We start from the raw sequence: 25,614 nt of genomic DNA, 5'->3' as shown, positions 1-25,614 counted from the left end.
GCTTACAAAGCCCTTTTGGAGGCTGAATGAATTAGTAATTTACCCATGAAGGACTTCAGTGGAGAATGGGGTTCCTTCATTCCCTTCCTTTAGAATAAGGGGACCTATTCTAAAAACAGGGTTTAAGATTACTTCCCAAATTAGACACGATGCAAAAATGAGTAAAATAAGTGGAGTAGACACAACATTGAGAAAATAGGGGAAGGAAATTAAGTTAAACTATATATAAAATATATGTCCTGAAGTTTTCTCCCAGCTGGAGAAGAGGGATCACAGATTTGACCCAAAGCTTCCTCTAACCAGAGAACATCTGGGACAAATACTGGGGGATGATAGTTTAGTTTAAGTAGCCACAAAGAGCTACTGCAGGGTAGATTCTCCTTGCAAAATGTTTTCATGTGTGCTGTTTTTATAACTATGATCTGTTAATAGTATCCAAGGATTATAGTTCTTGGGAGAAAAAAATCTAGAACATTTCTCTCTGAAACCTGAAGTGCAGTTTTCTCATATTGACAAAATAGTACCTTCTAAACAATGTTAATTAGGGTGGATGTGCTACTGCCTGAAGTCATGAGGCATTTTATTATTTAAAATAAGCGGTAATTGGGCAGCCCAGGTGGCTCAGTGGTTTAGTGCCTGCCTTCGGCCTGGGGCATGATCCTGGAGACCCGGGATTGAGTCCCACGTCAGACTCCCTGTGTGGAGCCTGCTTCTCCTCCCTCTGCCTGTGTCTCTGCCTCTCTCTCTCTCTGTGTGTGTCTTTCATGAATGGATGGATAAAATCTTAAAAAATAAAATAAGCAGTAATTCTCTTTAAACGTGAGAACAGTTCTAATATTTACAGGAGGGGTGGTAGCATTCTTAATTCATAGGTCTCTTCAACAGATATTGATTGAGCACCTTTTACTTGTCTGGCTACCGTGCTGTTAGGCATGGGGATGTGGCAGTGAACAAGAATGGACACAAAGGCAACTAAGAGATGAATGTGAAGTAGAAAAAAACACTCCTAAAACTTACATGGAATCACAAAAGACCCCCAAGTAGCTGAAGAAATCCTGAGAAAAAACAAAGCCCAAGGCATCTCACGCCCTCTTTCAAGTTCTACTTATAAAGCTGTAGTCATCAAAATAATATGGTACCAGCATAAAAACAGACATGTAGGCCAATGAAACAGAATCAAGAGCCCAAAATGAACCCAAGCATATACAGTCAACTAATATTTGACAGGGGAACCAAGAATACTCAATGGAGAAGAGACAATAAATGGTACTGGGATAATTGTCTGTTCCCATGTAAAAGAATGAAACTGGACCCATGTGTTACACTACTCAACAAAAATGAACTCAAAATGGATTAAAGACTTATACATAGACCTGACATCATGAAACTCTTAGAAGAAACATTGGAAAAAAGCTTCTTAGCATGGGCCTCGGTAATGATTTTTTTGGGGGGTATGAAACCTTAAACACAAGTAACAAAATAAAAAACAACTGTGACCACAGCAAACACAAAAGCTTATTCACAGCAAAAGAAACCATTAATAAGGGATGCCTGGGTGGCTCAGTGGTTGAATGTCTGCCTTCAGCTCAGGGCGTGATCCCAGAGTCCTGGGATCGAGTCCTGCATTGGGCTCCCCGCAGGAAACCTGCTTTTCTCTCTGCCTATGTCTCTGTCTCTCTGTATCGTAGATAGAGAGATAGATAGATAGATAGATAGATAGATAGATAGATAGATACCATCAATAAAATGAAGAAATAAATGGAAAAAACATTTGCAAACCATATATCCAGGGGTTAATATCCAAAATATATGTAGAACTCATACAACTCAATAACAAAACAAAACAAATAACCCAAGTTAAAAAGGACAAAGGACTTGAACAGACATTTTTCTGAAGAAGGTGTGCAAAAAGCCAACAAGAAAAGATGTTCAACATCACTAATCATTAGGGAAATGCAGATACAATCACAGTGAGATATTGCCTCATGTCTGCTAGAATAGCTGTTATCCAAAAGATAAAAGATAACAAAATAAATAAAACTATTGGTGAAACATGTTTAAAAAAAAAAGACAAGAGATCAGATGCTGGCATGGATGTGGAGAAAAGAGAACTCTTGTGCATTGTTGGCAGAGTTGTAATTTAGAGCAGCTACTATGGAAAACAGTATGAAGAATTCTCAAAAAAATTAAAAGTAGAACCAGCTTATGACCCAGTAATCCCACTTCTGGGAATATATCCAAAGGAAATGAAAGTTTTAACTCAAAAAGATATCTACTGTTTATAGCAGCATTATTTATAGTAGCCAAGACATAGAAACAACTTAAGTGTCCACTGATAGGTGAATAGATAAAGCAGTTGTGGTATGTATCTGCAACGGAATAATATTAAGCCATAAAAAATGAGGGAATCCTACCATTTGTAACAATATGATGGACCTTGCAGGCATTTTGCTAAGTGAAATAAGACAGAGAAAGACAAATACTGTGTGATCTCACTTATTTGTGGAATAAAACAAGACAAAAGTCATAGAAAAAAAAGATCAGACTTGTGGTTACCAGAGGTGGAGGGTAGGGGGAGGAAGAATTGGAGGAAGGTGGTGAAAAGATCCAAACTTCCAGGTAAGAGATTAATAAGTACAAGGGACGTGATGTACATGGCGACTACCATAAATATGGCTGAATAATATATGGGAAAGCTCTTAAGAGAGTAAATCCTAAGACTTCTCATCACAAGGAGAAGGGTTTTTTTCTCTTTCTTTTTTCTTTTTATTGTATTCATGTGAGAAAATGGATGTTAGCTGAACCTATCATGATCCTCATTTTGCAGTAGATGTAAAGCAAACCATTGTGCTGTATGCCTTAAACTTACATCGTGCTATATGTCAATTATTTCTCAATAAAACTAAAAAAGAAGACATAGATGTTTTGATGGTTATTGCACACCAGTGTGAACCTACTTAATGCCACTGAACTATACACTTAAACGTGGTTAAACTGGGGTGCCTGGCTGGCTTAGTCAGTGGAGTTCAAGACTCTTGTCTCAGTGTCATGAGTTTGACCTTATGATGGGTATAGAGTTTACTTAAAAAGATCTTTTAAAAAAAGGTTAAAATGGTAAATTTTATGGTATGTCTGTATTACTCTAGAAAAAGGCCATTAAGACAAGTAAAAGGCAATGTAGTGGGACTAGATCAAGTACTTGGGGTTGTAGAGTGTTAGGGATTCTGAAAGTGGCCTCTACCCTGCCTGGTGGGGAGCAGAGGGCTCCCTGGGCCCCTGACCCAGAAAGAAGCAGAAGCCATTGCCGCACACATGGCTTCCAACTTTCTGATACCCAAAGGGATCTGTTGTGTGTGACCCAAGGAGGAAGAAGTGTAGGGCTGGCAGAAACCGAAGTGCCTGTGTCCGAGTAGGGCCCTGCTGCACCCCAAGGGTGGCGCCTTTCCATCCTCCAGTAACTAAACCCTCTGCCTGCACTTTCCCCCACAGACGGCCACTCTGAGACGACAGGGTCGGTATATGTGCTCCACTGTTCCTGCAGACGCGGAAGAGGAAGCACAGAGCTTATTTGTTACAGAGGTAATGTGCTTTTTCTACATTAATTCACATGTTATTTTAAAGCTACTTTTTGATAACACTCTCCCCCCTTTAATTTCAATGGTATTTTCAAGGAAGTGTCAGAGATGTAGTTACATTTTTATAATGGAAGTTAAAATAGAATAGTATAGAGTTTTCAGAGTCTGAAACTTGGACAGAAATGTCAACAGTGGTCATTTCTGATGACTGTTTAAAACATGAATTCTACAGAAATTACCTCATAGTCATAGAATAAGGGGTAACTCTTATGAACTCACTGGAAATCTTTTGCAGAGGCTATTATTGAGATTATTTTCAATTAGAAGCTTAGCATACACATTTAAGCATTCATTTACTTTAAATGTTTATATTTGTGATTTATTTTCAAGACTAGTTCAATATTCATGAAGTGCCAGGTGATAATGAACAGAGTCTGACTATCTCCGATCAATGTATGATTATAATCACTCTTGTTTGAACATATAAGTAATTATTATCTTGTTAAAGAGGAAAGAGAAATTACTGAATTTAGACTGCTTTTAACCCCCTTAGGATTTCTGTTTCTTTTTCTAGGTGCTTTTAGATACAATAAACTAATTAGGTCTTTTAATTTTGTTTCTTGAAGTGCTCCTTCATTTAAAAATAATGGATTTTTATCTTTGTTTTTCTAGTTGAGTTTTAGATGATACATATGCCCATCAATAAGTTTGCCCACCACAAGGAAGTTATGTTTTTAAAAGTGAAGACCAATTAAAATAACAAGATCATAATAACAATATTTAGTTTCCACTGAGATTCTAAAAAAATTAAATATGTATTTAAAATTGCAGAAGTATCATCTCTCATCCTTCTGAAAAGAACTTCTTGTTTTACTTTCTTTGCTGCTATATTAGTAGAATTAATTCTAGGCAAATAGAGTCAGATATGTTTATATAGTCTTAAGTGTTTATTTTAAAGCAGGATGTAAACAAACTGTGAGTGACCCACAGGCAATGTCTGGCCCACAGCCTGTTTTTGTCAATAAAGTTTTATTTCACCTTGTAACTCAGAATTGAGTGTTTACAGCAGAGACCATGTGACCCTCAATGCTGAAAATACTACCTGGCCTTTTTTTTCTTTTAAGATTTTATTTATTTATTCATGAGAGACACACAGAGAGAGGCAGAGACACAGGCAAAAGGAGTAGCAGGCTCCATGCAAGGAGCCCAATGCAGGACTCGATCCCAGGACTCCAGGATCACACCTTGAGCCAAAGGCAGATGCTCAACCCCTGAGCCACCCAGGCATCTCCCACTATCTTCCCTTTAGCAGAAAGGGTCTTGTTGCCCTCCTATTTTACAGCATGGAGCATCTTACTGGTTACTGATTCAGTTCTCCCAATTTCTCAAAAAACATGATTTTTGAGGGATGACTCTCCATTTAGTTCTTCAGTCACTGCAGGCTGAGCAAGAGCAGCTTCGTGCTACGCTGCTGGAGCCAGTAGAACTCAGGCCTCTTGGGACCCTGCCACTAGGGTGGAGTGCAGCAGCACTTCCTCTCCATCCTCTGGTCCAGCCGAGAATGACCTAATGGCTTTCTTTTTAAAACAACTTCAAAACCTTTCAGTATTAACTTCAAAATATTATTGAATTTCATGAGTTTGGAAGGTCAGTCATGAAATCAGCCAGTTGGATTCCTATATTTCTAGAGTTACAGTTCTCTGGATGCTGATTTCTGATGTAAACCCTCATCTCCTAGACTTTCTACATTCCCGGAGGGGTGGGGGTTGCTTGCCTTATCCTGTACTTCAGCCTCAGAATTTGGCTGATGCCTGCCATGTGCACTGTCAACAAGGGCTTGTTAAATGAATGACTCTCTGGCTACCTAACCTGCTTAACTGTTTCTTATAATTTAAAATATTTATTTTTTTTAATTTTTTTTAATTTTTTTTTTATTTATTTACAATAGTCATACAGAGAGAGAGAGAGGGGCAGAGACACAGGCAGAGGGAGAAGCAGGCTCCATGCACCGGGAGCCTGACGTGGGATTCGATCCCGGGTCTCCAGGATCGCACCCTGGGCCAAAGGCAGGCGCCAAACCGCTGCGCCACCCAGGGATCCCTAATTTAAAATATTTAAACACGATAATTATCTTTCTTACCCATTGTACCTAAGATATTAAAAATCTGGGCACTTAGGTCTTCCATTCATACGTGCACTGATTGTATGCAAGTGTGTGCTTATTTATTTCCTTTTTAACTGCGCAGGTGCATGTCATACTTCAGAGTAGGTTTAATGTCCTGCCAGAGACTTTGGTGGTATGACTTTAGTTGCCATGCTTGCTCAAAGCTAAACAGAGAATAGGAGTGTGTGCACAAGAATGTGTCATACCTAGTCAGACCTGACTTGACTGTGCTAATGGATCTAGAGAAAACAGTTGGGAAAACCCAAGCCTACAGATAATTCTGAAATCACTCTTGGTTTGGAATGTAACTTTGAGTGTGGATGTCAGATGTTCTCAATGGTGGAAATGCTTTAAAAGTATTTTTTGAAAAGCATTTACAAGAATAAAATAGTACTTAAAAAATTAAAAACATTTGTAACCACATGGCAAAGAGATTGAAGTTTTCAACCCTCCCATCCAATTCTGTTCTTACCCCTTCTCTGCTTTCAGAATGGTAATATAAAAATCTTACACTACCTGCCCTTCACAACCATACCTGTAGAATGCTTAGCATAGAGTCTGGCAGGAGAGAAGGACTTGGTATTGTTGATGTAGTTATTTTCATGACTTTGGTGTGAGAGGGAGTTTGTTTCAGAAGGCCTTTGGACATAAGCTATGAAAGATTAAAGAAGGTTGTTCATCTAAATGATGAACTGAAGTAAGCAGAATACAGACTTTGATTATGATGTTGATTATAGCCAGGGTTAAGTCAATGAGATAAGTCAAAAGTACATTTAACTACCTTTTTTTTTTTTAACTACTTCTTCACTTAGTCATTTCAATTATTCATTCATTTTTTTTTTCCATACTCAAGTTTACGTATGTGTAACCAAGAGCTGACTATTACAGAAATCAATTTAGCTGGTGGTAACTTAATCAAACACTTCCCCTATTGATTTTGACTCATTCATATTTAAAGTTCTAGTGGATATGGCCTTATAGTTTTTAAAGTCTACACACTATTCAGTGGATCATCCTGGATAGATGAGTGAAAGACACCATGCTGGTCTGTTTAATCTGTTGGGTATGAGGGAATTTAATGCAATATAGGGGACATAGAAACTTACTATTTCCCCCCAAGAGTTTCTTCTAGCTAGTGTAGGAGTTAAATTGATATGAGACACATTAACAGGAGGAAAAAAACCCCAAGGTTTTATTATGTGCACATGGACGTCCTATAATGAAACTGAGACTCCAAGACATGACCAAGGCAGGCAGTTTTTATAAATTTTAGGCAAAAAGACAATAAATTTGTGAGGATTTGACAGGATAAAGAAGACAGGCATTTGGGAGCTTTAACTAGTAAGGAATTCTAAGCAGAATTTAGGCTGAGGTAGTAGATTAGGAAAAAGATAATGTTTATTTTTGTAGGTTTCTCAACTATAAAGTCCCTACCTCTGGTGATAACGGTTTTTTAATTTCTTAGTATAGGAGAGTAATTTTCATATAGGAGATTTGTTTCTGACTTTCAGGGGGATAGAAGAGAGTCTCAGTGTCCTTGAGTGGTTTGATTCCCAAGTAGCTTCAGTTGAAAACAAGCAATATGCTGTTGTACATTTTGGGACGGCCTGCCCTGTGCCTCACAGCAATGCGTAGGTTAGTATCATTGTAGAATATCAAGCTCCCCCTCCTTTGGTTCACATGTATATGTGCGTGCACACAAGGTGATATCACAGTGCCATTGTGAACTGGAATCTAAATTTTTTTCTCCTAATAACCTCCCTCTGGCCCTTATACAGGGAAAACCGAGGGCAGATTTACATCAGACTTAGTAACAGAGCTAGTTGTAACGTTACTAAACACCATGAAAGGGTCTTTAAGTTCACACTTTCCATTATCCACTTTCACTTCTAGTAGAAAGCACATGACTTCTTAAGAGCCAAGGGCTTTGAAGTAGAAGCATTACATTGTTCGTTATGTAAATACAGCAACATGAAGTGACGTTTGTCCCCTTGCAAAATCTGTTCTCTGATCATGGATGATGGTAACTTTAAGTGCCCCCATTCCCAAGGGTAATGTTTTAGTGATTTTTAAGCTTTTTAGGAGCCTCTGATAGTGGAATTTCAGGCATGAGAGGGTTGAGGTGACTGAATTTTTTTTTTCATGTTTATGTGGGTGTGCATTCATAAACCTTCCCAAATATTCTCCAAAAGCTATCACATATCTTTTTTCTTTTCCTCTTATGCTTCTTTATTTTTCCTTTAAATCCACCCTTCCCCCCTGTAGTGCATCAAAACCTATAACTCTGACTGGCATCTGGTGAATTATAAATTTGAAGATTACTCGGGAGAGTTTCGACAGCTTCCAAAGTGAGTAAATGGTCAGGCCACACAAGGTGGGGTTATACACTTGGGCAATAGTTTTTGCACTTGAAATGCTTAGGGAGGTATGTAACTTCAAATGCAATCACAGTAACTGGAGAAAATATTTCTAGATAGTTTGTCTGTATATGGAATAGCTATTATTTCCAGGGTATTTGATAATAGGACTCAAACCTAGCACTCTGGGATTGGTTAAGCGGTAATAAACACATGGATGGTTTAGTTATGGCCAATGGTTCTTTTCAGGATACCACTGATAAAACACAACAGGTGATGTACTTTCAGTGAGAACTAGAAGACAAAATGTAAATGCTACAGTGCATTTTATCTTTGAAAGAATATTTTGAAGAGACATGAAAAGCATTTTATATTGAATAAATCTTATGTTTAAAAAAAGTTTAAATCAAAGAGCAAGCATTTTTCCAGACTATTTTCTTTACCTTCTTTCAAGTATTAATGTGTTCTGGAATACACCAAAAAAAAAGTATGTTTAGATTGATTGGTAGTCGTTAAAATGGACCAGATGTAGGTAGGTCTTGCCTTGAGAGGATGTGTTACAAAATGAATGGTATATCCTGAAATGATGCAGTTGGTAAATTAGGTCTAGCTGATTATAAAAACCAAAATCAAGATCAAATATTGATGGATTGTATTTCAAATGTAACCATCATCAATGAAAATTTTACCTATAATTGAGACCCTGTTAATATATTTTTCTCTGTATTTTGTGGCGTCTATGAGTTTGGGCCGTTGAAACTATCCTCAGTGGACCTAGCTGTTTGTTTTTCCTATTTGTATGGTTCAGCCACTCCTTAAGGGTGTTCAGCCAACTTCCCGATTGACTCTGTTTAAACCTCAGCTGAAAACACTCCCTCCTTGCAGCATTATCTTCTCCAGATGGGTATGCTCCCTAGTTCTATTTTTACCCAATACTTACTTGGGGATTTTTAAGTTCTTTCCATTGGGTTGGATTAATCTATCCTCACTGACAGTCTGGTTCAGACTATTCTCCTAGCTATCATAGAACAGACTATGAGATGGAGTGAACTTACTAGATGGTATGCTTTTAACGCTGGTTGATTTTACCTTTAGCATTAATAATTTTCCAGTTGTGTGGTAAGAAAGGGGGAGGATTCCTTTTTTTTTTTTTTTCCTTTTTAGGATTTTATTTATTCATGAGAGACACACAGAGGCAGAGACATAGGCAGAGGAGAAGCAGGCTCCCTCCGAGGAGTCTGATGCAGGACTTAATCCCAGGACCCCAGGATCACCACCTGAGCCAAAGGCAGATGCTCAACCACTGAGCCACCCAGCACCCCAAAGGAGGGGGGATTCTAACAGTGATTAAGAGCATAGATTCTGGGATCCCTGGGTGGCGCAGCGGTTTGGCGCCTGCCTTTGGCCCAGGGCACGATCCTGGAGACCCGGGATCGAATCCCACGTCGGGCTCCCGGTGCATGGAGCCTGCTTCTCCCTCTGCCTGTGTCTCTGCCTCTCTCTCTCTGTGTGTGTGTGACTATCATAAATAAATTTTAAAAAAATTAAAAAAAAGAGCATAGATTCTGTAGTCTGCCTGCATTGTTTGTTCACTCTGCCCTCTGTGAGCCTCAGTCTTCTCATCAATTAAATGCTCTTGACTCCAGCTCCTAGTGAAGGAGATAAAACATGTGAAGCACATTGCTTAGAACATCCTGTTTAATAAATGCTAGTGGCTATGACTGTGCTGTTGTTGTTACCATTGTCATCATCAAGACCATACCTCCCACTGTAAAGGCCATGACCCCATTTTCCTTTTCTCTTATAAACTTCATTTATTTATTTATTTATTTATTTATTTATTTATTTATTTATTTATTTATTTATTTATTTATGATTTTTATTTATTCATGAGAGACACACAGAGAGAGGCAGAGACAAACGCAGAGGGAGAAACAGGCTCCATGCAGGGAGCCCGATGTGGGACTCGATCCCGGATCTCCAGGACCACATCCTAGGCTGAAGGCAATGCTTAAACCGCTGAGCCACCCGGGCTGCCCATAAACTTCATTTTAAGTTATTCTCCTGGAGCACTTGGGTGGCTCAGTCGGTTAAGCATCCAGCTTTTGATTTTGGCTCAGGTCATGATCTTGAGGTTGTGAGATCGAGTCCCACCCAAGTTGGGCTCTGTGCTCAGCAGGCAGTTTGCTTCAGATTCTCTCTCTGCCTCTCCCCTGCTCATGCACACTCTCTCTCAGTCTCAAATAAATGAAATAAGTCTTAAAAGTTATTCTACCAAGTCTTTACTTATTAATACACTTCCCCCCCCCCCTTTTTTTTTAAAGTAGGCTCCACGGAGCCTACTGTGGGGCTTGAACTCACGACCCCGAGATCAAGGCCTGAGCTGAGATCAAGAGTTGAACACTCAACAGACTGAGCCACCCAGTCACCCCCTACACTTTCCCATTTTTAATATATCCAACTCCCAACAACCTATGCCAGCTTTTCTATGTGGCTTTTGGGGGCTCCTCATTCTTGGATCACCCACTTTGAGGAGCAGTAGTGTCAACTGTTTTTATTCTTTCTTTTTTGAAGCTTTTATTTATTTTCATGAGAGACATAGAGAGAGAGGTAGAGACACAGGCAGCAGGAGAAGCAGGCTCCCTGTGGGGAGCCCAATGTGGGACTCGATCCGGCACTTGGGGATCATACCCTGAGCCACAGGAAGATGTTCAACCACTGAGCCACCCAGGTGTCCTGATTGTTTTTATTCTTCAGCTGAGTGAAGCCAATTTTGGATTTGTTAAATGTTGGTTCCTCTCATGGGGGAAGAGATGCAACATATCCTTGTGGATTATAAAATAAACTTCTTTCTTCTTTTTAAAGCAAAGTAGCCAAGTTGGATAAACTTCCAGTTCATGTCTATGAAGTTGATGAGGAGGTTGACAAAGATGAGGTAGGTGATTGTTTGCAGATTTAAAAATTGATTTAGTTTACAGATTTACAAGATTGGTTGGAAAATTACCAAATTTTAGCCCAAAGAGGAATTGGAATGTTTCTTGAAATGGGAAGAATTTTTAAAAAATGTATTGTTGGATTGATTGAAATAAGCTCTCCCTTTCAACTTGACTGCTTAGCATTGCATGTTCTTCCTGTCTTGTTTATTTGTTCTGAGATTATTTTCAAAGGCCTGGATAAGATTTGGCTACGTTGTTAAAAGATATAAAGATTACTGAGACCTTAAATTTAGGTTGTTTTTCAACAGGATATCTTGACACAATCTGGCCACCAGTAGACTTGAAATGGCTTTCTTAAGTAATGGCTTTGAGTGTAGTATATGGTACCAAGAAGTTTTTCTTTTTCTCTTTTTTTAAAACAAGCCCACTTGCCTTACTCTTGGAGAAGTATATAAAGAAAGCTGGGCATTAAGATGACTAAGTAAGGGAAACCTAATGAAAAGTTGGTGCTGCCTGTTTCTGCATTTCTCATTATCCCCTAGTCAATATTAGATGCCTTACTGTGATTTGGGTGGGGGGTGGGGTGGGGTGTTCCTATTTTTATTTATTTATCGTCAGCTAAGCTATAATGCCAGCTATTCAAGCGTGTTAAAATGTTCATGGTAGCAAATTATTTTAGAAACCACTTTTATTTATTTATTTTTAAAAATATTTTATTTATTTATTCATGAGAGACACAGAGAGGGAGAGAGAGGCAGACACAGGCAGAGGGAGGAGCAGGCTTCATGTAGGGAGCCCGAGGTGGGACTCAATCCCCGGTCTCCAGGATCACACCCTGGGCTGAAGGCGGCGCTAAACTGCTGAGCCACCCAGCTGCCCTAGAAACCACTTTTAAAATAATTCTGGGAAGAGTAAGTGGTCATTCAAAATGAAAAGATACTTAAAAAAACTTGGTGCTGATTGGTAGTAAGAGGAGAACCATTTGAAATAATGCATGTAAGGGCACACAACACACTCTAAAATCCTAGACAGGCAAGTTATTTCTATTATTGCCAGCAATAAGAACAATAAAACCACCAATACTAATATAGAGATGATCTAAAACAACACATAAGATGGGTCTCTGCAATGGTCTACTTGATTAGAAAAAGAAAGATCACTATTAGAGACTAGTCTAACAAAGTGTGAGCCCAGGTAATGTGACACCATGTGGCCCTCTCTTCCTACTATATGCACTCAAGTATCCATTGGACATTGCCTTAGAGGGGCGAGGAGGCCACAGGGGAGCCTCACAAGAGGGCATGGAGGGCCCTGGGTCAGGGTGTGGCAGATTGTGTGTGTACACATGTCATCTGTCAGTCTGTCAGATGTATGAGTGTGTGCCTAATGTATTTGCAGCAGCAGCCAGTGGCTTCACTTGCCTCATTTGCTCCAGAGCCCACAGCTGGAGACAGGACCTGCAGACACGAGTGTGTTGGTTTCTCTAGCTATGTTCCTGTGCCTCTCCGACTCCCCTCCTCTCCATTACCTCTCTGCCTTCTTGCCTGTCTTTCCTTCCATGCTATTGCCCCATCCTCTTCTCTCATCTCTCCTTTCTCTGTTGCCTCCCATGTCCTTCCTTTTTTCGTTCACCTTCCTCTGAACTGAGCCTCTGGGAACTTTTCCAGGAATTTGCTTTTGTCCTCCAAGTATAGGGGAGTATGATTTGAAAACATTTTTTCATGAAACCAGGCGAGACCTTACAACCTGAGTGGTCAAGTATGGTATGTACTCTCTGTGGCTCATTAAACACTTAAAAATTTGGACTGGAGCTAGCTTTGCCTTTAAATGGGCTAGAGTTTTCAGGAAGTAGGCTTCTCCTTCTTTTACTGCCAAACAGACTCTAAAGTGACTTGTGGCAGATGGTGACTCCAGGGAAGGGGTAGGATGGGGCAAGCTGGCACCAACTGAATGATTTTCACCTTGACCAAACTCACAGCAGGATTCGTAGTAATGGGAGCTTGATTGTAGCTTTCCTTCTCTCCTAGGATGCTGCCTCCCTCGGCTCTCAGAAGGGTGGGATCACCAAACACGGGTGGCTGTACAAAGGCAACATGAACAGTGCAATAAGCGTGACCATGAGGGTAAGGCGGCCCATCACCCTGCATTCCCCTCTCATTAAACCCATTCTGCTCTAGGTCTTGGGAATAATGCTCAAAATGAATGGGTATGCTGTTCTTCCTGACAAAAGTGATATTATCTGGTTAGTAAGATGCATCCCTGGTAGATCGACCCCCATTGGTACCGTCCCACTTCTACCCATTCCCCTGCTTCACTCTCTGACCACCAGCATGACGAGACCATCACTGGGCTGGTGTGTAGGTGCAGTCGCCAACATGGGATTTCTTCTCTGTATCCCCTGCAAGAGTGTTCCATGGCACCTCCAAGCGCATTACCTAGGGTCTAAATCTAAACATTTCTGAGAGGTCTACTGTGACCAACTCAACAAAAGCAAAACTTGAGGACCAAAGGGAAAATTGTTAGATTGGAAGGGGGTTGCAAAGTGAAGAGCAGAACTGTTTAAAAAGCCATTCAGGAGAGAAGTGGGACCAGAGAAAGACTAGGATAAATAATAAAGAAGAGAGAAGTAATGGAAGGGAGTTAAAGATGGACAGGGAGATAGAAAATAACTCAGGGGAAATGCTGACCATCATAATCCTGAGGCTGGGAAATCATTCAGTGTCACGAGGCAGAGAAAAGTTCCTGTTCTGTGTGAGCAAGAAACCCTGGGGATTCTAGAAAGTTTCCATCCTTCTGTGCTGCATCCCACATTGGAACTCATTGTACTACTTTTGGGTGGTTATGTAAAAATATCAAATTCTGTGGGTGAGAAAAATGACCCATGCATGTTAAGTGAACCACCGCCTCAGAATTTAAATGCACTGAAATTATTAAATGTGATGGAGAGTCCTAATCTAACTCACCATTACCTGATGCGTTGGCCAGAATTGGGTTTGTTTTGGAGAGAATGGAAGTGGTTTTCACATATGTGTGTATAGCTGTGAGTTATCGATGGACATTGTGACTCTTTTCATTTTGAGACAATAGCTGTGTCTTCTTCTCTCAGTCATTTAAAAGACGGTTTTTCCACCTGCTTCAACTTGGTGACGGATCCTACAATTTGAATTTTTATAAAGATGAAAAGATCTCCAAAGAACCAAAAGGATCAATATTTCTGGATTCCTGTATGGGAGTGGTTCAGGTAATATGAATAGGGTTCTATTGTCAAGTTTTCTTATCTGTTAGAATGCCATCTGTGAATGAGCAGATTTAAGCAAACACTTACAATAGTGGCAGTATTTGAGGGTGGAAATAGAATAGCTGACTGTCAGGTGAGTAAAGGCTTGTTTTTCATCATGATAGAAGCTGGCACATAAAGCAGACAGAGTTCTGTTGTGGTAGGCCTGAACGTTCCTGTGTTTTAAGACATGGCTGTGCTGCTTTACAGCTGTGTGACCTTGGACAGGCTATTACCGAAAGTTTCTTCTCAGGCAAAATATGTGTAATGATCATGTTTCCTTAACAGGGTACATTGAGAGGACTGGATGAATTAATTTGGAAATTCTCAGAACAGTTCCTGGCCTCTCAGTGGTGGCTTTTATACTATGGTCATAGTACCAATTGCAGGATAGCCAAAAGACGGGGTTTCAGATCCAGAGTGAATTCAAATCCCTGCTCTACCACTTAACAGCTATGAAACCTCAGAGACATCATGGATCCTCTCTGTTTCTCAGTTTCCTCATTTGTTATATAGAGATAATTGTCCCAAATATGGTTACTGAGAGGATTAATTAATGTATGTAAAGAGCTTAGAACAGTGCTGGCACATGGTAAGAATTTAGCCAACATTGGATATTTTTATCATAGTGCTATTGCAGTTGTAGAGTTACTTTTTTTTCCAAGATTTTATTTATTTACTCATGAAAGAGAGAGAGAGAGAGACAGAGACATAGGCAGAGGGAGAAGCAGGCTCCATGCAGGAAGCCCAATATGGGACTCAATTCTGGAACCCCAGGATCATGCCCTGAGCCAAAGGCAGACGCTCAACCACTGAGCCACCCAGGCATCCCTAGAGTTACTTTAAAAAAAAAAAAATTACTTATTAGATTGAGGACAAGTAGGGGGAGGGGCAAAGGAAGAAGCAGAAGCAGACTCTGCTGAGCAGGGAGCCCAATGTGTGGCTTGATCCCAGGACCCCAGGATCACAACCTAAGCCAAAGTCAGACACTTAACCGACTGAGCCACCCAGGTGCCCCAGTTGTAGAGTTATTCTTAAAAATTATTTTTAATCATGCATAATGCACTAATGTTATAATGTACTCATATTATAATAACAATCAGATAAGCTGAAGGTCCCTCTCAATCCCCATCTCTCCCTTTCCAGGAGAACTGCTGTTGCCATTTGGTGTAGGTCCTTTCATACCTTCACAGAATTATCTTTGCAAGCAAGTTGCCACTTTCCCAATCTGACCAACCATCCATCCATCCACTCCCCTGCCACTTTCCAGGAAGACCTAAGGCAGTACCATACAAGGACCAGGATTACATGAATCTAAAATGGGTTTGAAAGTAGAAAGGTGAATAAGGAGTCCAGGTAGTGAGGAGATAGAGAGGAATCAGCTAATAAAAAAACAAAAGTGTTAAAGAAACCTGACACCTGCTGTGGGTGGGTGGCAATCTGGGGTCTCTGCTTTCTAGCTGGGAGACCCGTTTGATAGTGCAGTGCAGTGCACACGATGCAAACAATCCAATTAGTCAGAAGCTGCCCAAGTCATCTCAGAATGAAGATCATTCAGGCATTTCTCGTGGGGGCCCTCATACAAAGGCCACTGTGCGATTAATGAACAATCTCCTTGACAACCCCTCACAACAGATGCAGTCACCATGATCAGAGAACTCTTCGTAAAAATGACTCAGTGTTGGCCAATGACATTGGCCTGAAATACTGTTCTATAAGAAAGGTTGTTTTGTGGGTCCAGTGTGATGGAGGTTGGAGACACAGCTCTGTGATTTGACCTTCAGGGGTGTGCACTTGTTTTTTGTTTTTGTTTTTGTTTTATTTATTTACGATAGTCACAGAGAGAGAGAGAGAGAGAGGCAGAGACACAGGCAGATGGAGAAGCAGGCTCCATGCATCGGGAGCCCGACGTGGGATTCGATCCCGGGTCTCCAGGATTGCGCCCTGGGCCAAAGGCAGGCGCTAAACCACTGCGCCACCCAGGGATTCCTGTGAACTTGTTTATGTACTCACGTGTATAAAATAAAATTGCATTTTTATCCAAGTAATACATTCATCTGGGTCAAACAGTCAAACAGTGCAGAAAAGTAACATTACACGCACATTCCTGCCTGCAACACCTCTACCTTACCCACTCCTCACTCCCCCAAAACGATCATTTTCAGCTTTTTCCAACGTTCTTTCTGGGGATGTGCCTCCATAATGCTGGAGAAGGCATGTCTGCTGCTTTTTATTCATCACTTGTGGACATTATATGATGGAAGGTAGGATTTTAGCTCCTGCAGCCTTTCTTCCTGCTCTCATCTGGACTAATTACTTTCTCGGCCTCTGGATAGCCATCATTCTGAAAAACTGCCTTCCTCCCTGCATTGGATTCCCTATTTCCAAGATCCCATGTCTTCTTCAGTCTTGTCTTACTTTCTTGTTTCAGAGGAGCACATCCTCCAAGTAGCTTCCTGAGAAATCATGTCTGAGTTGTTAATTTCTTGAGTTAACTTACCTGCAAATATTTTTTGGTTTCACATTCATATTTGATTGATAATTTAGCCATATGTATAAATCCAAGGTGAAATTTACCTTAGAATTTGAAGGCACTCCATTATCTTCTGGATTCTCATGTTCTTATGGGGGGCTGATGTTACTCTTATTCCCTGTTCTTTTCGAACTTCTCTTTACCTGTAGTGACCTGAAATTTAGGTTCATGTGTCTTCATTTTGATTTTTTTGGTAAGCTTTTTTGTTCAGGCATAACATGCATATAGAAGATGTATACAAAGTGAATGCGTGACTCTGACATTTTGCTACTAAATCTGGATCTCTTTTGTTTTACATGCTGAGAACTCAGGGAGAGCTCTCATTCTGGAAACTGTGTCCTGTATGTTGTAGCCACCCTGGTCTTTTTGAACTGTGGTCGGTCTCTTTGACTCAGGGAGAATGGCAGGACTCCGACCGGGTTCCCCTTCCTGGGCTACAACCCAGATACTGCCTCCCACAGAATGTTGACAGGGCTCCCCTCATTTATTTCCTGTCCATCAGGGATTACATACCTTAACTATTGTCATGTCGAATATCTGAAAACAGTTGTTTCATCTGTTTTGCTCAGTGTTACTAGTTATGATGGGAGAATAAGTCCAGACCCTGTTACCTCATCAGGCCAGCAATAGAAGTTAGAAGTCCAGACTCAGATGTCTGCAATAGCCAAGCAGGAAAATTAAGTAAAAGAAGATGCCTGAGGGGTGCCTGGATAGCTCCGTTGGTTAAGTATCTGCCTTCTGCTCAGATCATGATTTCAGGATTCTGAGATCGGATCCCTGTGTTGGGCTCCCTGCTCAGCGGGGAGCCCACTTCTCCTTCTCCCTCTGCCCCTCCCCCCCATGCTCTTTCTCTCAAATAAATAAAATCTTAAAAAATTAGAAGAGGTCTGAGTGAAAAGTAAGAGGGAATGCTGAGAACTGTGATAAACTGGAGGACAAATTGGTCCTGTGTCATCAGGGCAGCCCCCTCTCAGCTGTGGCTGATGCTGCGGGGCTGGACTACCAGCTCAAGGGTGCTAGATGATCTCTTTTTTTGTTTTTCAAGAAATACAGAAAAAAAAATACAGAAAGATAAAAATTTACTTAAGTCTTGGTATTTTTAATTATTGGAAACCAACTTAAAAACAGAAAAACGCTATGCAGGATGTGCCCCCTCAAAATGATGAAATGCACATAAGTGTATTGGGGTCCTAGATCAAGCTATAGCACCAAATAGAATGCACTGAAAATTATTTTTGATTCAACAGCTAATTGGCATGGGGATGATCCTTAGACACTAACCCAACCTCAGCTGAAAGCTGCCATAGTAGAAACCAGATTATATCAAAATAGTTTATCCGCAATGTAAAGTAGACAGTTGAGCTGTCAATGATCAGGAGTTTACTTCTTGTGTGGGACTTCCAAGTAGGAGTTTCATTTGGATTCTAGAGTTGAGGTACCTTTTAAGTTACTTCTTAGTTAAATTTTCCGGCATTGAGTTTCAGGGTTTTTTTTGTTTTGTTTTTTTTTTTTTTTTTTTTTTAGATTTTATTTTTTTATTCATGAGAGAGACAACAGAGAGAGAGAGAGAGAGAGAGAGGCAAAGACACAGGCAGGAGAAGCAGGCTCCATGCAGGGAGCCTGACGTGGGACTGGATCCTGGGTCTCCAGGATCACTCCCTGGGCCGGAGGTGGCGCCAAACCGCTGAGCCACCTGGGCTGCCCCGAGTTTTTTTTTTTAAGATTTTATTTATTTATTCACAAGAAACACAGAATGAGAGAGAGAGAGAGAGAGAGAGAGAGAGAGGGAGAGAGAGGGAGATAGAGGCAGAGACACAGGCAGAGGGAGAAGCAGGCTCCATGCTGGGAGCCTGACACAGGACTGGATCCTGGGACTCCAGGATCGCACTCTGGGCCTAAGGCAGGCGCTAAACCACTGAGCCACCCAGGGATCCCCTCAACTGGGATTTTTAAATGAACTTGAAAGAAATCTAGTGTAGAATCTTAAGGCCTAAAAGCATTTTCAAATGTTGAAGTTGATTACACTTATTTTCAGATCAGGTTACTGAGGTTGAGAAAGGAAACAATGTAGAACCAAGGTCTAATGTCTCTCCTACTTTTAACTTGTTATTTTCACAGTTGTGAGTGGGACAGAAAACATATTTCATCTCCAGCCTTTGACTCCTCTCTGATTCTTGCCCTGATGTGAATGAGGCACCCGCAGCAGGCAGTCTGTGCATGGTAGCTTGTGTGGCCTTGTCCAGCATGGCACCATCCTGTGTGTGTCTGAGAAGCTTGCTTCAGAGAACACAGCTGCCTTGGGGAGGGTCAGCCTGTCCCTGCCACTGATGCTGAGGAGCCAGCCCCAGGGGACTGCGGCTACCCAGCTAGCATCTAGTGGGCCAAGGCTTCTCTGCCCCCTACAGGTTGTCCTCAGTCTGTGCATACAAGGGATCTTGTGCTATGGTCCTTAGAGCTGAACTTCGTTTTAGTGTTGTCTCTTGGGGGAGTGATTTTGCTCACCAGGGTGAGGTTTGTTACTATCTGGAGACAATGTTTTGATCTTCACAGCTGGGGTTATGCTCCTGGCATCTAGTGGGTAAGGCCAGGGATGCTGCTGAACATCCTGCAGTGCATTGGACGGCTCCCACACCAAAGAATTATCGGCCCCAAATGTCAGTAGTGCAGAGGATGAGAAACCCTGATCTAGGGCACTATCATCCTCCATCATTTACTGCAGGTGGCTACTGTTTTTGTACTTGGAGCTGGACATTCTTTCATAAGTGTAAAAACTGGAGGCATGAGGGAAGGCTGTAGACATGGTGTCCAGATACCTTTGGGCACTCACAAATGATGGGAAAATTCAGATAAGGAAGTCAAACCCATTGATAGATAATGGTTTGCCTTTTAAAACGTGATACTACACACTACTACATTAAAATAAAAAAAAGAGCTGGAGAGGTTGAAAATTTTCAGTGAAATTTCATTTGTTCTATAAACATTTTTTTCAAGAGCTTATTGTATGTCAGGCAGTGTTCTAGAAATACAAATGTAGCTTGGACAAAAGCAATCTCTACCGTAAGGAGCTCTGTACCATTTGAGGAGACAGCAAACAAGATAGATATGTAAAATACATAATGTGTCAAATGGTAGTGTAAAACAAAGGAGAAAATATAAGCAGGGAAAGTAGATAGTGTTGTGGGTTTGCAGGGAAGGGGCTTGCATTTTAAATAGCTTGCCCCAAAATGCCAATGAGGTAGCACCTGTCAGCAAATTATAAAGGGAAAAAAATTTAAGGCCATTCCAATTTTCTTAAAATATGTCTCTTTTACCCCTATTCCATTTCCAGAACAACAAAGTCAGGCGTTTTGCTTTTGAGCTCAAGATGCAAGACAAAAGCAGTTATCTTTTGGCAGCAGACAGTGAAGCAGAAATGGAAGAATGGATTACAATTCTAAACAAGATTCTCCAGCTCAACTTTGAAGCTGCAATGCAAGAAAAGCGAAATGGAGACTCTCATGAAGGTAAGTGGATCCAGCTTTCTCCAGGTATATGAATACTTTGTTGGTGTCTTTAATTTTGTATGGAAAGTAGACATATTGCATAGGTACGTGATCAGCGGGACAGATGTAAGCTCTTACAGAGAGCTCGTCAGTAGAAGTTCTGTCACATTAGAATTTACTACCCTGCCAATATTTTTATCGGTAAATCATGTAATGGGAAGTACTACAGCTTTGAGGGCAGAAAGGAAGAGTTCAAGTCTCAGAATTACCATTTTTCAGCTGTGAGACTTTGTGCAAGCCACGTCCATATTCTGAGCCTTGGTTTACCTATCTGTGAAACAGGAATAAAATGGAACTTGCTGGTAGATGGGAAGATTAAGATTATATATCTTGAGCACCTGATGTAGAGTCAGCACTTAAAATACTATAGTTATTATTATTATCATCAATTTTATCTTTTAGTAATTTCAAGACAAAGATGGGCAGAAGCCTTATTAAATTGGTGGGAAAAACCTGACTATGTTCTTGACAAATCATGTTTTATTTCAAGCTCTTCCTCAAGCCATGATTCTCAACCCCGGCTGTACCTTATAAGTTACAGGGAACCTTTAAAAAATTCTCTTTTCCTTTGTCCTACCAGAGATTCTGATTTGGTGGGCCTGGAGTAGGACCTGGGCAGGCCTCACTTTTAGTGGGTCTGATGGATGTGGCCATGTAGTTTATGACTAATATCGGTTCTTTCTAGACAGTGTGCATGCTGTATCAGTTGTTAGTTTGACTCTCAACCCTGAGCATTAGTATTTTTATAAAAAAGCTCTGAGGTGTTTTTAATGGGTGTCCAGAGTTGAAAACCACTGCATTTAAGAGTATAAAAGAGAAATGGGCTTTGACTTCCTGCTTTAAATAAAATACATTCAATTACAAGTGACTCAGGTAGTCTGTTTTACCATTTCAGATGATGAACAAAGCAAATTTGAAGGTTCTGGTACCGGTTTAGATAGTTACCTGCCTGAACTTGCCAAGGTAATATCATTTTAAGTCTTCTGCTCTTCTTAGAATGGTACTGAAATATTTCTCATTTCCTGAGTTTGTCCAGGATAGAATCTATTAAAATGATTAACAATTACATGGTAGTAAATCATTGAAAAGATGTTGTGGTTACTGCTCTGTGTTTTCTGACCTGAATATGAGATGAGGTAAAATACTGATCTGAGTCAAATTTTAGTCTGTTTTCCAGAAAGAACCTTACAAATTATTCTTTTATTATTTTATTGTTCCTGCCCCTCCATAATATTTAATACCAAGTCATGAGTATTGAAGAAATAACCAAAACGCATAGGTAAAGTTCCCCTGTGTGTGTGTGTGTGTGTGTGTGTGTGTGTGTGTGTGTGTTTAAGGTTTCATTGGGGCACCTGGGTGGCTCAGTTGGTTGAGCATCTGCCTTTGGCTCAGGTCATGATTCTAGTGTCCTTGGATTGAGCCCCATATCAGGCTGCCTGCTCAATGGGTTGTCTGCTTCTTCCTCTCCCTCTTACCTTTCCTCCCAGCTTGTGCTCTTGCCCCCTGTCTCAAATAAATAATAAACAAACAAACAAATAAATAAATAAGATCTTATTTATTTATTTATTGAGAAAGAGAAAGAGAGTGCGTGGGGTGAGTGGGGTAGGAGGAGCAGAGGGAGAGGCTCTTAAGCAGACTTTGCACTGCGTGAGGAGCCTGACCCAGGGATTGATCTCACGACCCTGAGATGATGACCTGAGCCAGATCAAGAGCCAGATGGTTAATGGACTGAGCCACCCAGGCACCCTGAAGATTCCCAGGTTAGCATGGTACTTAACTATGTCATACTTATGCTCCCCCTTTCCAGGTCAATAGACATACCTCCAAAGAGGATGGTCTGTGGTAGTCTTGCTACTAAACCAAAGAGGGGTTGCCTTGAGTTTTATAAATTGCTTCCAGATCACTCTGAATGAAAAAAAGTTATATTCATTTTTAATACTTTGGAGAAACATAAAAGTTACTAAAAAGCATGAAGAAGATCAAAACAACCGTCCATCTTCCCATGACCCAGATCCAAGGCTGTTACTCTTACTGTCTTTTTAGCTTCCATATTTTTTAAAGAAATAAAACATTAGTTGTGGTTGAAGTTATTTTTAAACACCATCCTTCCTTCCCTGCAACCTCAACTGCTGAGCGCCATTATTATGAGTTTTCTGGGATAACTTCCATTTTATCATTATAAATTTATCAGTGTACCTATCATGATGATCTTTATGGTTGTGTCTTATATGTTTAAAAATGTTACATAAATGCTAACATACTATATTGTACTCGCTTTTATGTTTTAATTCACCCTGTTTGAGATCCATCCATGCTGGTATATAGATCTAGTTCATTCCTTTCATTGCACTGTGTAAGCATTTTATTTTAGTTGTTCTGTTGTTTCCAATTTCTTCTGTTACAAACAATGCTACAGTGAATATCCTTGTATTTATCTCCTTGTGTACATCTATGAATGATTCTCTTTTAAATGAGAGAAATATTTTTTCCCCCTCTGGCCATTTATACTCTTGCTCTGTAATTGCCATTCTATTCTTTTTCTTTGTGAATACAGACCCTACACACCCACATCTTAAACACTGTAATAGAAAACACAGTTTATCTATATACGATTATAAATAGACTGGCATTCAGCATTGACCTTTACTTTAAGATTGTTCTAAAATATAAAATCTGCCTCCCTGGCTAGGACTTTAGAGTATTGTTTTTCTTCAAGACTTGACTGTTACCACAGTATCTTTTTAGCACCTGCCTATTAAAGCTAATTTTAGTGCCACCATTGTAACCTCCTACTAAGCTGGGAAGAGTTTTGGCTTGTGTGTATGTGTTTTTTGTGTGTGAACTTCTGTGTACCATATTTTGCATTGAGATTTGCTTTTTTGTTTCTGGATGCTCAGGGGGCTCATAATTTCTCGAAGCAAAATGTTTGAATCTGTTTTGTTTATTGAAGCAGATAACATATGCAATGCAATCCAGAATTTGAAAAGTAACCTCCTACACTTATTGGATGAACACAGTGGACACTTTAGGAGAAGGCCCATATTATTTGAGTTTAATATTGATTGATTAGAAATCTATATATATTTTTCCCCATGAAGACATACAGGAATTGTGCCTTCCTTTCTTCTCTCACTGCCTACCTGTGCCTGGCCAGCATGTTAACTCACTATTTCTCAATCCTAAAACCTAGGAAAGTTTTTTTTTTTTTTTTAAGATTTTTAAAATTTATTCATGAGAGACAGAGACACAGACAGAGGGAGAAGCAGGCTCCATGCAGGGAGCCCGATGTGGGACTCAATCCTGGGTCTCCAGGATCACACCCTGGGCTACAGGCGGCGCTAAACCGCTGCGCCACTGGGGCTGCCCTAGGACAGTTTTTAAAGTATATATGAAATAACATACATAGAGAGGTTGCATATATATGCATATATATGTAATTTGTTATTTAGAGCTATTTTCAAACTATGTAGAACCACCAAGTAGCTAAAGCTATTTTGGTTGGTTAAATGCATTTAATTGGTTTCAATCCCCATTTCTTACTTTTTGTTTTAATTTTTATTCTTTTTTATTGAAGTAGAACTTTTTAATTCCTCTTTATTACATGGAGCACTAATTGTTCGGCTCAGTGGATTTCACATTTGTGCACCTGCATAACCACCACCCAAATTAGTACATAGAACATTTCTAGTTCCCCAACAGACTGCCTTGTACTCCCTTCCCTGCTGGTACCCCATTGCTTTTACCTCTGTCACTGTAGATTAATTGTGATTGTTCTAGACCTTGTTATAAGTGGAATCATACAGTATGTCAGGTTTCTTTAGCTCAACATTGTGTGTCCCAGACATTTTAAAAATATAAACTGAATAGGGAATATTAAGCACACTGCTCTTAATAATGACAGGTATTATTTTTTTAAAATGTTTTTTCTTATTAAATAACCTCTCTGTGTCCAACATAGGGTTCGAACTCATGACCCCAAGGTCAAGAGTCACATGCTTTACCAGCTGAGCCAGCCAGGTAGTCCAATGGTAGATATTATTTTAAAAAATGTACATATGCAGTATATGTATGTGTATTGGGTTGTAATATAAACATATTTCTTACTGTGGTCATGGTCAAAGCCCAAAAAAGGAAGCCTTATAAAGGGCTTCACTGTTGTTATTTTTTGTTTAAGAAGGGAGAAAAAGGGCAGCAAATAACTTTTCAAAGGGAGAAAGAAAAAAAAGAATAAAGAAAATGAAGATGTACTATGTTGCAGTCCACGTGCTGCTGTCCCACTCGTATGTGGGCCTGCTCAGTGGTGTTGGGAGGGCAGGTGGTAGAGCACACGTGTGATTTTAGTTTAGTTTATAACCGTCTCCAGTGTTCCAGGGTGGGGACCATTTGTACCTGTTAAGGAAGCAGAGAGTTGATCAATAACTGGTCCTTTTGATCTTAGGAGAAATGGATTCCGTAGTAGCAGAATCTGATGTAGCGGAGGGTGGGAGTTGTGATGCGTGGAGGAGAGCCTGTGCACACACCTGAGCAAGAGAGGGGTGTTTATTCTGGGAATGAAGAGGCAGAGAAGATGTAATGGCAGGCTCCTCTCTACTCAGCAACTCTTTCTGCTTCATTCATCCTGTTGCCTCGGGTTTTTGTCTTCCACTGTGACAGACAGAACAAACAGGATATGAGTGACAGGAAGTTGTTTTAGTACAAAAATAACTGGTGTCTCCTTTTGTAATATAATGGAGGGGCTCTTGACATATGGCAAGGGCAATACGGGCTGAGGTTTTTAGAATATGTTGTAGATTCTTGACCGTTATGTTGCTTGTACATTTAGTACTGAACATATTTATTGTTTTCTTATTGAGGACACACTGTACCTACCCTGAAACCTATTCTTTTCCTCCTATTGTCTAATATGGGACCAAATATATGTTTGTTGTAAATGTAGCAGCATTTGTAGTATCAGAGCACATAGTCTTTTTTTTTTAAAGATTTATTTATTTATTTATTTATTTATTTATTTATTTATTTATTTATTTATTTATGAGAGAGAGAGAGAGAGAGAGAGAGAGAGAGAGAGAGAGAGAGAGGCAGAAACACAGGAGGAGAGAAACAGGCTCCATGCCAGAAGCCCGACATGGGACTTGATCCCAGGACTCCAGGATCGCACCCTGGGCCAAAGGCAGGCACTAAACTGCTGAGCCACCCAAGGATCCCCAGAGCACATAGTCTTATCAGCATT

General features: G+C 40.3%; 1 protein-coding gene across 18 annotated transcripts in view; it reads left to right on the top strand.

Annotated features, from left to right (window-relative positions):
- Positions 1-25,614, top strand: part of DOCK9 (dedicator of cytokinesis 9) — a 277,563-nt gene that overhangs the window by 143,184 nt on the left and 108,765 nt on the right. For all 18 annotated transcript variants that reach the window (XM_055336137.1, XM_055336149.1, XM_055336142.1 and 15 more), the window contains exons 3-9: positions 3,490-3,579; positions 8,005-8,087; positions 10,962-11,031; positions 13,060-13,155; positions 14,139-14,273; positions 20,171-20,345; positions 21,280-21,347. In XM_055336137.1, the coding sequence (XP_055192112.1) occupies positions 3,490-3,579; positions 8,005-8,087; positions 10,962-11,031; positions 13,060-13,155; positions 14,139-14,273; positions 20,171-20,345; positions 21,280-21,347 (717 nt within the window). The remainder of the gene's footprint in view (positions 1-3,489; positions 3,580-8,004; positions 8,088-10,961; positions 11,032-13,059; positions 13,156-14,138; positions 14,274-20,170; positions 20,346-21,279; positions 21,348-25,614) is intronic.

The sequence above is a fragment of the Nyctereutes procyonoides genome, unplaced genomic scaffold (genome assembly GCF_905146905.1).
Source record: "Nyctereutes procyonoides isolate TBG_1078 unplaced genomic scaffold, NYPRO_anot_genome, whole genome shotgun sequence".
Classification (NCBI taxonomy): Eukaryota; Metazoa; Chordata; class Mammalia; order Carnivora; family Canidae; genus Nyctereutes; species Nyctereutes procyonoides.
This window is presented reverse-complemented; position numbering and strand designations above follow the sequence as displayed.